Raw genomic sequence first — 15,640 nt, forward strand, 5'->3', positions numbered from 1 at the left:
GAAATATAGCAGAAAGCGGGCAAGTAGTGTGACTAATGTTCTGACTAGGGGCTCCAAGTTGTCCATTCACGTACAATATCTACGCTAGCTTATCAATCTAGCATTTGACCAAATTTCTACTATTCTTCAACCCCTTATAAGGAGACTGTACGAGACTACCAACCAAAGGTAGCGACATTGCCAATAGTGTCACCCTCTACCGTGACCCAGTTCTGAAATTAAACTTGTAATGTGTTGTACGGGTCAGGAATATCGTGCGGCAGAAAAGCGCGGTAGACGTGTCTCCGGTAGAGACGGAGTCGGCGATGGATGATGTGCCGCCGACCCAGACACTGTCCACACAACCCGGAGTATCCTATCAGAGAACACGATATGGGAAACTATAGAATGAAAGGGAAATATTATCGGGTTTCACTTGACTAAAGACAGCAGGAGCACGACACACAGAGTAGCAACCGCCCTTAGGTTATCCATGTTGAATCGCTCCGACAACATCATGTGGAATATCTACTCAACACACGTACATTCTCTGCACCCAACACGCGCCGACGTCGAAGTCACTCCCAGAAATAACCACGATGTAGCGTACCGTTAGGATCCTCACGAAAACTAGGAGCTCCCGATGAGTACAGGACAATGAATCAGATAATCCGGCATCTACGACCTTAAGCAGCCGTCGTGTGTGTCGGAAGCTACAGCAGACGTCACGTCCGGAAGCTACAGCAGACGGGTCCATTCCATGAACAAGGCTGACGGAGTCGGCTGAAAATTTGGGGTGAGTCCCATCTTACTTGGTGTTGGTTACGTAAAGTTTAGTCTTTTCCACTATTTGAGGAGTTTGATAATAGCCATTGCTGACCTCGGACAGCTGCTTTACTGCCTTTAGTTGCCACGAGCACCAAGGCTATTGCCCCGAATAGCGCCCCTGGATTCATGGTCTCCCGCTTGTTCTGAAACAACAGTCCAAGGTCAACTTAGGTGTGCTATTCTTTGTCCCAGTATTACAGAGGCGTCCCAATATCTGCCCTACAAAGTCAGCTGTGATCGAATTATACTGCACGAAAGTCATCTTTTATAATTAAAACATGCGTTTTTTATACGAGAGTGAAAAGGAAACGCATCCTTCATGCATGCTTTGATTATGCTTAAAGATTGGATGTGGTGAAGAACTGTAGGACCAAGGTCTTTTTTAACCTCCTTGCTGACACGTACAGCTACAGGGACAGAAATACTAGAACAGGAATTAAGGCATTTTAAAGTTTTGAAACCTTTTTACATTTTTGGATCTAAAAACTAAAAAAATATCATATTCTTGTCGATATTAGAACTGATAGCCTTATTTGAATTACATAAACAAAGAGTGCCCAGATACTTCATGTAGTTGCTGACCAGTGCTCCAGTTTAACATCACATGACGGGCTCGAGGGAAAAGTTTTCCTTCAGAGAAATATCAAAATATACATAGCAAACAAATACAGCAAATGCAATTTCTTTAACACGGATTAAGAATTTCAAGAAATGACAAACTTTCCAGAAAAGCTACAACCTATTAAACATAGCAATTACTAACAAAATGTCATTGCTGTTCAAGGACATTTTCAACTCAAATTTGTACGATCAGTACACCCAACCTACTGATTGACAAAGATATCAAAGAATACACATCACTAGGTTTTTTTATTAGCCCAGTATTTTCCAATCCTGACCTTGTCACAGAGGGTTTTTTCCTGGTACTTACATGTATCACCACAATCATACCTTCGCGTTTTAATGTCGCAACAAAAACATGAGCACTAGGGTGTACCTTGCCAATAACTGATCCACACTGCGTCCGGGAAGCTAGAATGGCGAGAAACTAGACTGAAGAAAATGGAATGCGGGGAAAGTAACCAAGGACCTTTTACATCAGACATTAGCCAGCTTACAGATGTGGCAGAGCCATTCTCAAATAGGGCTGATGTATTAGGATTTTACTATGGTTATTAGAGGCCGTTGATAAAGCGTGGATTGATCATGTGAATTGCTGGGCTTCAGAAAAAAAGCTCATACTCAAAGTATTTAGACAAAAATTCTCATAAATTCCATTGCTAAACTCACGTGAACGCTCAGGAACTTCGAATTCCATTTAAGTAAAAAAATTTTAACAGAAAGAAGGTCAACTCACAGTTTTCTGCTGTTGGGTTCCTCTCGAAGTAACAAGCGACTAATCGTGTTGGACGGTCCGTTTGAATTTACTTCAACTTTATCAATAGAAATGTGATAGATAGGAACACTGCAAAGCAAATACGTACTATTCACAAAACCAAAGTCAGCTGGATTGGCTCACGTTGATTATACATGATGGGCCAACAATGACATGGCAAGTGTCAGCAGGTTATCATGGATGTGCTGAATTTAATTTACAAGGTATCAAATAGCCACATGCACGTTTCCTGCGATGTAAGATAGAAACGGCTGAAAGTAAATATGTTTCCCAGACAAAACCAAAGTCAGCTGGGCTGGTTCCCATTAAATAGTGTAGGTTATGCTTATTTGGGTGTTATAGAATGAACTAGACTTTTAAGAGATGAAACAAAGAGCACAATTTTTAAGTGTTTATTTTGTATTTGACAAGTGGTAAAGAATATACAGGTAAGCTGTGACTGTTGCAATAGCTGTTTGGACACAGGTGGCAACATCAGAAAAAACCTTATCCTTAAACGTGTATGTACCATCCTTGACCCTCTTCCATTAAAAATCTTCTACCACACAAAAGCAAGATCTCTTCTAGAATCAATGTGATGCTAGAATTACTACAATTTTCCCAAGTAAGGCTTCATGTTTACAAAGTGATGTGAAACGACTTTATTCCCTTTCTCACATTCCTGTGCAGTGTGAACAAAAAATTCCAGACATCCAAAACATCTAAATATTGACATGTTTAACATTCCTTACTATTTGTGTATGATGGCATTAACTTTTGTAGACACGAAGAAAACAAGAATAGATTTGTTTTACATTTTCAAATAAAATGAGCGTACCTGCATTTTAAGCATGTCAGGGCTCATCTCAAAAGTTTGTACACCTCCAAAAGAATTTTTCAAGTTTAAACAGTCAAGTAAAACTATCCGTTGCTTAACAGCACTAAAGGAGTCTAAATCAAATAGTTTAATAGTAAGTGAAATTTGAAAATGTTCAACACACCTTCGAAACAAATGAAAATGAGCAGTCATATCAAACCAATTTCATCCGCTACTTACATTGCACGTCTATCTTTTTACACTAAACACCATTTAGCAGCAACTCCTAACAGAACTTGCAGAAATTTGGCAAGCAAATTCACAAATCCAAACTACCCTATGATGTCAAATCACCCCTTATATTCACATCAAAATGTACTAATAGGCTCTTCCAAACCCAAACCCAGACTAACATAGTGTGGGATCTTACAATTTTCAGATCATACCATTTTCACTTAGGGGTCATTGCAGCAAAATCAACATTTGGTTAAGTCCCTCCATAAGGCAAATTACCAAACCCCAAACTGGAATGCTCCAATCATTCAAAAACACAACTACTACAAAGACTGATGACTACTAAATATTACACAACATGCAACAAATAAATAAACTTACAACTGATGCCATCATTAGTTTTTAAATATCATGCATTGGCAAATATGATATCATTAACTACTAAAGTAATTTCACTGAAGAGCTAATATTTGTAAGATATACATGGATACTATACAAAACAAAGATATGCTTCACTTTAAACTCAGTAAAACCTTACATAAACCTCAAAATAGTTTTTATGGGGGAAATTTAGTGGTAGATAGTCATTAGATGAAAGAATAGAAATAATGGTCATTTAAATTTTCAAAAAAATTCTAACCCTTTTCTCACTTGTCTTGCAAATCAGAAGTTTCAATACGCAAAGGAAAACTTCTCATTGTCAAAGCTGGTGTGTTATGCCAAATGGCAGTTATACCGGCTAAATAGATTACAGGTAGAGCTGAACACAATTAAAATTTGTTCAATAACATTTTGAGGTTAAAGAACTAAGGTTTTACTGTAAGTGCAATGCCATCTACTAACATTTTCATTAAAAGCTGCCACAAATAATCACAATTAATATCTGAAAGCTTAGAATTACAGCAATACACAATACCAACAAAATTTGTGGAACAGTAGATTTTGTATTGTTCTGATGACATACAGTGTATGTTTTGTATCTGCCTTGTATTCATGAAGGCATAGTCATAGATTAAAACTATGCACTTAATGGATTAAAAAATCATCATGACGTGCATTTTGTAATTTTGTAAGTTAAGTCATAGATCCTATTTCTCACTTTTGTGGTTTCAAGAAATAATGGACTTAATGTCTCTTTTATCTAATACAGGATGTTGAAATAATACATTCTACATGTAATTAATACCATATTTGCCATATTAATGTCTCTGTACATATATTCTGATTTCTTATTGCCCATTCCACACATTTCCTGACCCCACTTCATAATTTCAGACATATTTCCCTTTTTGAAATAAAAAGAACCACTATAAATCAAGGGTAAGAAAGAAATACAGTCAAATGGCATTGTAATTTGTATGCTTTTTGAACTGATCCCAGAGAACGGGATTTTCTTCCTTATACACTGAGACTTGCCAGTCTAGTTAATCCTCTTAGACCAAGTTCTGGTAGAATATATTCATTACACCAGTAGTGAGATATAAAGGGTCAAACAATACTTTGATGATGACAAGAAACTTCACAGTCTCCTGCATTTTACAGACTTTTTTTAGTGATGAAAATCTGTCAATAGTCACACCAGTAGTACAGAGCTCAAAGTTAAACTTTGCTCCGACATAAAAAATCAGCGCATCAAATTTTCAATTGTCCAACATTGTAAGCTTTCTACAGTGTCCCTCAGAATTCAAGTGACCAATCACCAAGGTCATCTGACATTGCCAACCCTTTGTCCTGCCAATTTAGACCAATTGCTGACAACATGTTTGTGTGACCTATACACGGGTAACTGTACACCAAGTTTTACATTTTGAGGAAGACTACCATATGAAACTCAAAATATCGAGCTAATTTTTTGTGTTGGAACAAAATCTGAGTTCTGTACTAAACTGTTAACTTCCAACCAGTGTTCTAGCCAGCTTTAATTTTTTCTGTCCCCTGGATTTTGGATGGAAATCCTGTTGAAGGTGCGTCGATCCTAGGGGGGTCTGCAGATATGCTCCCCAGGAAAATTCTGAAATCTAGACTCTCTGAAACGCTATTTCCTTTATTTTGAGGGGCAAATTTTGCTGGTAGACTCAGCTTGGTTCAATTTGAATCTTTACATGCCAATTTTTGGAATGGGCAAAATTTTTGTCTGTCCCCACCTGCAAAATTTGGACAAATGCTGGCTAGAACCCTGCTTAGTAGTACCAGCACAGATGGCTTTCATGCTAATCAAAAGTTTTTCTCTTCAGACGTCCAGTCCACTCATGATGGATGACTCCAGCAGGATGTTGAACTCCTTGAGAGACTGGAGGATGGAGACGAGGAACTGGACCATCGCCTGGTCCCGCAGGAAGGACGTCTCCTCGTACATGGAGAGGGTCACGGGCGTGGCCACGATGAGGGGGATCCACTGGTCCAGGAGATGGTCTCTGTAAGAAACAAGAAGGAATACTGTAAATGCATTTAAGTTCGCAGGGATTTAAGTTCGCAGGGATTTAATTTCGCGGTAGTGGGAAAATGGACTTTTCGCGTTGGTTTTAATTTCGCGGTAGCACCATGCACTGTAGTCACTTACTGTCTTGGAAAAATGTTCGCGGTGGTTTTAAATTGGCGGTGAAGCTGCCGCCGCGAAAACCGCGAACATTAAACCACCGCGAACATTTCTGCATTTACAGTATCATCACAGTGTGCTCTGATTGCAACGTTAGATATCCAGGTAAACAATATTCAAATACAAACATACGAATGTGGTGAACGGAACATACAGATATAGGTGCAACACTCAACACAAAGACCGTTCACAATACTCTGTCGACGGAGGTTACCCTCCGGTCACAGAGTAATTACAAGTTACAACTGGATTAAAAAAACACAGAGATTTACTTCCGGATGTTTAAAGTGACATCCATCACTCTTCTTCAGTGTCACTAGAATGGGCTGGCAGAATAACTCAATACAAGTACAGCTAACTAGAACGCTCTGGATGTTGCTCCGAATGTTGCAGTTTAAAGATATCTGCAAGAGGGACTTGAAAGCTCTTTGATGTTACTAAGGAGCAAAAGTATAAAATGTAGGATATTGGAAATGACCATTCAAGATGTAGGTACACACTGTCAAGCAGGCAACTAAAATCAGGAGAAGCTAGTCTAATGAGCAACTGAGAAGAAAAGTGTATCCACAGAAAAGAACTTTGCTTTAGACCTGACTCAGCTTACAGATGTGCCCTACATGTACAATGCATATGGCAGAGACTGTCATCTTGTATATACATGTACATGTAGGACTGTTTAGCCATAGATACAAGACTACTGCACCTTTTGAATGTCTCTCTGCACCTTAAAAAATGGTAACTCAAACTCTACACTCTACACTATATAATTATGTAATATTGAAACATCTAAATGAATGTTGAAACGCAGTGTTTGAACTCCCCACCTTGCTCCGAGACACACCAGTAGTTTGAACTTCTCGTCCTTGCCCATACTGGTGGAGTGAGCGTTGATCTTCTCTACCAGACGGCACAGCGACTTCCGTGACTGTCGCACCTGCACGGAGTCCTGCGAACCTTCCACATCATTGTCAATGCTCTGGAAATAGGTGTAGACTTTTCCTGCAAGGGAAATTAACATGTTAGTCAACAGTTCAACATTTGACTGGAAGTTCAATAACCATAGGCTCATGAGGGGTGAGGGTGATGGAAATGTTCCAGTTTCTGTTGTAGAAGCATTTCATGACATGTAACATTTTAGAAGTGAAAAATAAAATGTTGAAAAAAAAGGCAACATGTGGACACTACTGCTAAGTGAACTTGTTTTGCCAAAAAAGCACACATATGGGCCACACATATGATAGTAAGTAACAATTTAAAAAATCATCTCTATAGTGTTTTAGAGGTCAGAAAGAGCTTTAATAGATCATACATACATACATCATCGACCCTTAGAAAATATCAACTGAGGTTACATCTCTACTTTAAAGGTTCACACCTTGACATCAGTATCAATCTTTGAGCCTGTATGAACTACAACTTACCAATGAAGTCCCAGACAAAGAACTTGTTCCTGAAGAGTCGTGAAGACTTGAAGCCGTACAGGAACACCTGTTCCAGAGACTCCACTAGCCCATTCTCACCACACAGGAGTAGGGTCAGGCTGCCTCTCTACATAGGGAAAAATCAGACATTTTTAGGAAACATTTGAAAAAAGCTGAAAGAGATTGGTCGTTTGACTTTTTGTATATGTTTGTCAGTGAGTGCCTAATACAGAGTGGTAGCATTAGCAGTCCAGTGGTTTAGCAACCCTGCCTCTGAAACTAGAGTTTGAGAGATCATATCCTAAGCTGTTGTTCCTCACCTTACATGCATGCACTGGGTAGTATGATACAAAAACACAAGCAGACAGAAAGTAATTTGGGGTGAAGTACATTGTACAATTTGTACATGCATAAACAAAACTGAAGAGATGTCAAACAGAGAATGATAGAAGTTGGACTTCATATATACTTCAACTTGCTATTGTACACAATCATGTCCATGTATGACTGATGATGATGATGCTAAACAAGAACATACCTCCTTCTCTGGTTTGTAGAAGTGTTTGACGATGTTGTTGACAGCATCCCCCACCATCTCCTGTATCTGTGGCAAGGCTAGTCCTGGGCAAGGGAACACAACATGTTAGAAAAATGTCATTTCTTAAAAAAAGATAATTATTATCATGTAAATACAAAGCTACAATAATGTAGACAAAACTTAGGAGGTACAAGACTGACTGATTTTGGGTAAGTCGATCCCCACGGGTGACCTGGATCGGGATCCGGGTGGTGTCCGGCATTTCTTCAGCAGCTCTGGGGAGGAACAGAGAGTTTAACTTTAGATATTTCTTAGTGGGGGTACCATCAGGGTTTAGAGTTATGCTAACTAAACATCAAATCTGGGTATCACATACTGACAGTGTTGTTGGAGTACATTAGAAAATATTCAATATAGCAAAACAGTACATGCTTTCTGCAAAATAGTATGCCAAAAAAATATTGCAAAACTTGAAACTTTTATTTTTGTTTTATTTTTTTTCTGTGACCTGTCCACTGTGAAATCGTGACACAGTTAAAACATCTCCCTTGCATACTACTGTACAACAGAATTATTCCAGCCATAATTTAAAACACAGAATAGACTTCCTTTTCCCACCCTACCACAAATACATGTAACACCACTGCAAAAGTAAACCAATCTAGAGTATACTTTGGAAAAAGAAGCGAAGTAAACACTGTCACTGATATACATGAATTCTGTTAACATTTAGTCTTTAACATACAACACCCACACATAAAAACAGGACTCCTGGAAAAAAAGGTTGTGCTTATAGGCATCAATGAAAATCAGATATAACATACAATCATACTGAACCAAAATAGACCATTCCAAAGTACCTTCGATAGGCGAGGGAAGCTGGTGCACCCAAGAAGTCCGAACTACTTCGGAGAAACAAGGCAGAACACAAGGATAAAGGACAGACTGAACTCCTTCAAGGCAGAGGAGAAAAGGCCAAGCAGATGAGAATTCTCCAGAAACAACAAAGTAAGAACCATGCACTTTCTGCATGCTTTACATAATGTACTTAATCTGACATATAGTAATGAAATAGACATAGGAAAATAGGATATAGAAAAGAATACATGCAACTGAGTAAAATGCTGTACTAACTTAAGAATCTACTCTCTGGTATTATAGAATCTATAGACAAAAAAATCACAGCATGCTTGAGACTATAATCCTGAAGACCTGAAAATGGATTGTTAGAAAACAATTCATTTTTAACCTTTATCTTCCCAATTAACAACACAGCCAATTAGGTGGTTTCCCTGTTTCTCTGTCCTTGGCACACAAAGGGTTAAACTGACTACCCTCCATACCTTCTGTGTCGACAGGTTTTCTAAGTAGTTCTCCGACCAACAGTCTCTCCAGACTACCATCATCCACTCCCTTCCCCAGCCACCGTCCACACTGGAACCTGTATACAATATACAACAAGTTAAGGTCCTTCTAATGCTATACAGTGTACAGGGCAGTGTCCATCTCTGTTATCATAGCCCTTGGGCCACACAGTGGTACAAACACTACAACAGGCGGCTAGTTCAATCATGGTAGTAGTGTGTGTTCAACTTCTATACTAACCATAAGTGCTGGGCAAGAAATACAGTATGTGCCATTCTAAAAGTCTTAGGAATTATTGTGAGCCAAAACAAGACGTTGTCTTACTTGTACGTGTGACCTGTGACCTCGTTCCTGACCAGGATGTATTCCACCATCCACTTGGGCATTAGTCCGCTGTTGTCATGGCCGATACGCAGGGTGGTCAGGAGGCCCAGGTTCTTATGCTGGGGGAAAAACATTAACAATGTGTGAGGGTATATCATAAGGGACAGTACACTTATACACTGTGAGTGGGGTTCTTGTGCCAGGTGAAATACAGAGTAGTTGTGTGACATTGTATATGCAAGGGAAAAATACTACATTTTGGATTCACACAACATGTGGTGGTATGTCAGCTAACGTACATGTACAAGACTTAGTACATTGGCTTAAAATGCTGCTACCTTCAAATCAGATAACTCTATTTGTATTAAAATAGTTTGAATTTCACTATTGCTACAGCAAAGAAATTCATTCGTCAAAATATACTCCAGACCTGTAGTTTTTTAATTATATGGTATTGAATCAAAAGTTACCATGTCATGTGGCTCTGTGGAAACCAAGTACAGAAATATAAGTTTATAAGACTACATATATTTTCATGTGTTAATGGTAAATCAAACATGAATTATAAAAAAATAGACATCCCAGTTCCTTCCAAATTCCTCCAATGTAAAGGCAAATTCAGAAGCAATTCCCTTGGGAATGCATTCGTGCAATTCTTAAATTTTTTTTTCAAAGCGATCGTTATACTACAAAGAATGCCTCCACCTTTGAGGCGTCGCCAAAAAACAAAACATGCATGTGTACCTCAAAGGTCATCTCCAGCGCATGTTTGGGCAGCTGTATCATTCCCGTGTCGCTCATCTCCCCAGCCAGACACATCCAGGGGTTGGCTGTGGTGGTGGAGGCGTTAAACTTACGGCTGGGCACGATCACCATGCGGTACGGAATCACTGTGGGAACAGAAAAAATCTTTGTTAAAAGTTAAAGTGGAAAGTGCTCTTGATCCAGTTTTAGCTCATTGAAGAGCTAGTCTTCCACAGAGAGGACAGACGCTATGTACAGTATTCAAGGGCTCATTGTACCGGGCAAGTTCCCCTAGCTATTTATGACCAGCCCAATGAATGGTGGACCACGGCTTAATGTCCCGTCCTAAGAACTGTAACCCTTTCCGGTAGTGTGCATGTCGGGTGAGCAACACGGCAAGAATCGAATTCACAGCTTCTAGTTCCAGAGGCAGGGCCGCTAACCACTGGACTACGAATATTACTCCACAGCAAGAATGTTCATTATAACATGCTGCTGTGGACATTCCCAAGTGTTTGACTTGTACTCATATATGCATGATCTTGGATGTTGCTTGGTCATATCTGACAAACTAAAAAAGGAATCATTAGCCTCTTTCCGTTGCTCAGTTTTTTGTATCAGGAAGTTTCTGCACCGCATGATACAAATTAGTTTCTCTCCCACTAATCTGTGAAGTTACTGCAGCCTGCATATGAATGGTTTGTCACTTGATATCTCTTACCAGACAGAAACCTGACAGTTTTATCAGTGACACGTCAGAAAAATGAAGTGATGGAATAGTATCAGTCAGAAATCGTCAGGGTCACCATGGGTGTTAACTGTGATGAGAACACCACAGTGTACACTTATAAGGTTAGACATCCAGGTAAACAATGTTCAAAGACAATTCAATATTGGATGTTCCTTTATTGTTACTTACTTAGTACATGTACATGTAAGGAACAAAATATTTATTTGAGGTGACAGTGAAGTACATTTTGTAAGACATTTCAAACCTGTTGCAGTGAAGCAGTTGGTGAAACAGAAGTAGTCGACGGCGTTGAGCGACAGGAGATGGTACAGGAACTGTTCTCTCTCTTCCTCCGAGCGCAGGAAAGCGTACCTCTTGTAGCGAGACCTGAAGTACAGAATTTGCACGCTTTAATATACCCCGATGCAAGTTAGAAATGTTGTGATTTTATGCATGCTTGAGAACTTAGTTTGACAAATACAATCATTATAGCATGTATTCAGTATATTGATGTCAGTCAGTCTATTAAGACTATGACACTATGCTAAAGAACTAAACGACAAAAGGAGATTACAATGCTATATATGTGTACAATACAAAATACAGAAAACTTAATGTTGCAACTTAACAATTAGTCCAGAGTTCAATTCAAGGGCTTGTTTGACAATGGCCGCATGCCATAACAAATGCAATAGTGTTTTTCTGTATTCATTATAAGAGTGCATGATTTGCAGATTTTGTTACAGTGATAAATATTATGCTTTTTTGGAAAGCTTTAGATCACTACGTAATTCTCTCGTTATGAGATGTACATTGTAAAAGGAGACAGGTTTACATTTCAAATATTCCTACTCTACTGTCTGCTGATTGGTTATCTTCAGATTTGAATTGACCAATGACACTGCTTACTTGAGAAGCTCCTGATCAGCCAGTAACTCCTTGAGATGTGCAGATAGCATCTTCTTCTCTATAGACAGCCTCACCCACGTCCGAGCAAACCCCACGTCTGTCTTGATCTCCTTCATAGACTGGATGCTCCTACAGAAATGAAAGACATTCAATTCTTCTTCTTTCTCAAATTTGGTTACATCACTGGAAAAGCACCAGGCCTTTTCAAGTCTTCAGAATGTTTTTAGCAACAAAACTGCATAAGATACTAGTATTACAGTAGTAATACAAAAGGAAACGTGCAAAATCACAATGAATTATCTTGGTAATTTTCCCCAGTCATTTATATATCATAACCTAACACTGGATTACAACTGCTTGCTTGCTATCATTTGTCAATACTGCATGTCAACAAATTCATCTTTTGTGTCAAGACAAAGTACTTTAATTTGACTACAGATGGACAAAGTAACTATCAATGAAAACGTACTTACACACAAAACCCAAATGTAAATGTATGTAATAGTGGGATAAAACACAGAAAATATATTATCATACAAGGTACATGTTGAGTTTTTTTTTTTTAATTTTGATGCATCTAATTTTACCTCATGTCCTGGACAACTGTTTGCTTCATGGCCGGCAGGAGGCTGATAGGGTCAGGTGACTTACTCCGCCTCCTCCTGTCCATCATGGGACCTGGGGGTCACAGTCATCAGGATTAGTCATTACAATGCACCTAGTGACTGACATGTGGGCAGGATTTCTGGAGCAAGAAAATAACTGTACTGTCCACTATTCTGACTAATTTGGTTACAGCACATCTTTTTTTAATTGACTTGAATTTTCTATTACATGTACTAAAAAGGAGAACACTGTGACCAGGTGAAGATGTAAGGAAATTTAAAATTTGTTAAGATGTGTTAACTAGTCGGACTATACTAATCCTATTGAAGAGAAGGCAGGATAGTTTAATCATAGGAGAAAACACTGGATTAGGTACAATAATAAAGTCACAAAATGTTGCTATTTGCAAAGCTACACTTAGCAGCAAAAATTGATACTGAGAGTGAAACAATTATCAAAATTTTCTTACTATCCTTTGACAATGTAGCAACAAAGGCACTAAAAGACCACTGGCCCTTGTTTTCAGTTTCAAATATATCAAGCATAATATTACATGTAGTTTCTGAAGCCACAGATAGACAGATAGAAACAGACAGTTGGACAGACAAGGTTACCAGGGGGAAGAGAATACGGCAAAGCTGCAAAGAGTTAGAACAAGTCAGAAGCCTAGTGATAGTAGTAGAGAAAAACACAATCAGGTTATTACCTTTGCCAGAATGGCTAAGGTTATGTTTTAGGCTTGTGAGTCTGTCTGTCTGTCTGTTAACAGTATAACTCGAGAAGCCTTGGATGGATCCCGATGATATTTGGTAGGTGGATAGGGGTCGGGAAAACGAAGGTCAAGTTCGATAATGGGCCCCCTAGCGGCTTGCTAAGGTACTGCAGCAGAACCTCAATATTTGATATCTCGTGTTCTGGACATGCTGTGGTTATGATTTTTGAGTGGTAGATAGTCCTTGAGGCAGAGAGTAAGTACTATAAGTTTGGACCCCCTAGTGGCTTGTTTGGAACTGCAGTCGCCGATTTCCTTTCAAACTTTGGACGAGAATAACTCGAGAACGTGTTGACGAATCATCACGACTTTTGGTATGTAGATAGCCCAAGTAACAATGTACATTATGAAATACTAATTATGCAAATCAGGAACTAATTTACATAATTAATGAGGAAAGTTTATAAATCCACTGCATTTCATGATAGGACTTTCAAACTTGTCACATGTATAGATGAGAGAGAGAGAAATATCAATGCATGTTAATTATGCAAATGATGACCTCATTTGCATAATTAATGAGAAAATATAAATGCATTGATGGATCGTCATGGTTTTTGGTACAAAATGTATGTAGATAGCAAAAGGGAAGACTTACATGATGGAATTCTAATCATGCAAATCAACAGCTTATTTGCATAATTAATTAGGAAAATGTGTAAATCCACTGCATTCCTTTATAGGACTTTCAAACTTGTCACATGTGCAGCTGAGAAAGACAGAAATATCAATACAAATTAATTATGCAGATGATGATCTCATTTGCATAATTAATGGAAATATGAACGTGCTGACGGATCGTCATGATTTTTGGTATGTTGATAACCTAAGTAAAACGTTACATAATGAGATACCAGTTATGCAAATTAACAGCTAATTTGCATAATTAATGAGGAAAGTTGATAAATCCACTGTATTCCGTGATAGGACTTTCAGACTTGTCACATATGTAACTGAGAAAGATGGCAGAGAGTAAGAGGTGTATGTTTGGGTCCGCTAACATCTTTTCTTGAACTGCAGGAGCCGGTTTAGTTTCCTACTTTGAAAGATAATAAGTCAAGAAGGGATTGAATGGATCATCATGATTTTTGGTATGCTGACAGCTTAAGTGATGCTTGATACAATATAATATTAGTATGTAAATAGGGATCTAATTTGTATAAGCAATGGCAAAATGTTATGAACCAACTCCAGGCATATAAAATAAAATATAATGAGTAGCACATTTATGTCTTCAGACATCATTCTACATAACAAACCTGGTTTATTTGGCTAAGGTATGTGTTCGTGGAACTCTAGTTAATAACTGTTTTACATTGTGTCCTTACTCTATTTTGACTGTACAAAACATTGATAGCATCAGTCTTTGAAGTGAACATACAAAAACAAAACAATGCAAACATACATGTACGTTGCAAGCTGCTTTGTCCACATAACCTTATGACAATATATCTTGTTGTGAAGTATAATAAAAAGAATTTACATATTGGCTATGAAGTCTCATGATACTGTGAAGTCATTGTGATTCATTAGAAAAAATTAAATGAAAGTTATCCATTATCATCTTCCCTTTTTTTTACACGTATTTTGTTGCAAAAAATACAAGTTTGGAATGAAGCAAGTAAACATAGCATCTTGAAAAGGTAAAACACAATTTTAAATCAATTTACATGAAGTCATATATGTGGACAGGGCATCATAATCAACAAAGACTGTTAAACAACAAGGCATTGCAAAGCAGCAAGGGTACCAACAATCCACAACCACTGCTGCCCTTTCCAACCTACTGATGGCAACCTTGAAACAAAATAATACACCACAATATACACCAAGCTGAGTATAAGATACTCCCACCAAGGCTGTTGCCCTTCAGTACCTTTTGAACTAGCAATAAGCAATTTATGATACTCAAAATTTTCAAAAATAGCAGCATTAACTCTAGATTTGCCACCACTGCAAATAAGTTACAAAATAGTTGTTGCTTTGCTTATGAAGACGATATCCCTATGCCACCCCACTGCCAAGCTTGTTTATTATAATAATAAGCATTTTTATCAACCAAAAGGAACCTACTGGGAACTTGTAAAGTGCTGCGGCTTGTCCTAATCATCACCTTGTCACTCTCATCACTCCTTTTCCTAGACCTTCTCTTAAAAGGGTTTTTCTTTTTGGGTTTGTGAGATTTGTGTTCCTCATCATGACTGCCTTCCTCTTCATCATAATCAGCTTCAAAGAAAATGGCGGTTTTGAGAGTAAAATGTGCTTGGAGGGTATTTGTAGGGGTTTTGCCAACACCAGGACTTCCAAGGGGGAGGGGGGTCACCTTACAAACACCTAATGTTCCTGTGGGACAGGATCATTTCCTAACATGTAAATATTACAAAACCTCATTTCTACCACGG

General features: G+C 38.4%; 1 protein-coding gene across 8 annotated transcripts in view; it reads right to left on the minus strand.

Annotated features, from left to right (window-relative positions):
• Positions 1-2,579: 2,579 nt before the first annotated feature.
• The window catches only part of LOC118406634 (DENN domain-containing protein 5B-like), a 38,690-nt gene continuing 25,629 nt past the window's right edge, over positions 2,580-15,640 (minus strand). For 3 of the 8 annotated variants that reach the window (XM_035806839.1, XM_035806838.1, XM_035806836.1), the window contains 13 exons: positions 15,312-15,464; positions 12,448-12,538; positions 11,861-11,989; positions 11,217-11,338; positions 10,222-10,367; positions 9,478-9,596; positions 9,132-9,229; positions 8,649-8,693; positions 7,989-8,063; positions 7,789-7,871; positions 7,251-7,377; positions 6,654-6,828; positions 2,580-5,647 (listed from right to left, as the gene is read on the minus strand). In XM_035806839.1, coding sequence (XP_035662732.1) covers positions 5,464-5,647; positions 6,654-6,828; positions 7,251-7,377; positions 7,789-7,871; positions 7,989-8,063; positions 8,649-8,693; positions 9,132-9,229; positions 9,478-9,596; positions 10,222-10,367; positions 11,217-11,338; positions 11,861-11,989; positions 12,448-12,538; positions 15,312-15,464 — 1,547 coding nt within the window. In that variant the 3' untranslated portion in view covers positions 2,580-5,463. The remainder of the gene's footprint in view (positions 5,648-6,653; positions 6,829-7,250; positions 7,378-7,788; positions 7,872-7,988; positions 8,064-8,648; positions 8,694-9,131; positions 9,230-9,477; positions 9,597-10,221; positions 10,368-11,216; positions 11,339-11,860; positions 11,990-12,447; positions 12,539-15,311; positions 15,465-15,640) is intronic. The other 5 variants (XM_035806844.1, XM_035806843.1, XM_035806842.1 and 2 more) reach the window with 3 other exon arrangements.

Source organism: Branchiostoma floridae, chromosome 19, assembly GCF_000003815.2.
Source record: "Branchiostoma floridae strain S238N-H82 chromosome 19, Bfl_VNyyK, whole genome shotgun sequence".
NCBI lineage: Eukaryota > Metazoa > Chordata > Leptocardii > Amphioxiformes > Branchiostomatidae > Branchiostoma > Branchiostoma floridae.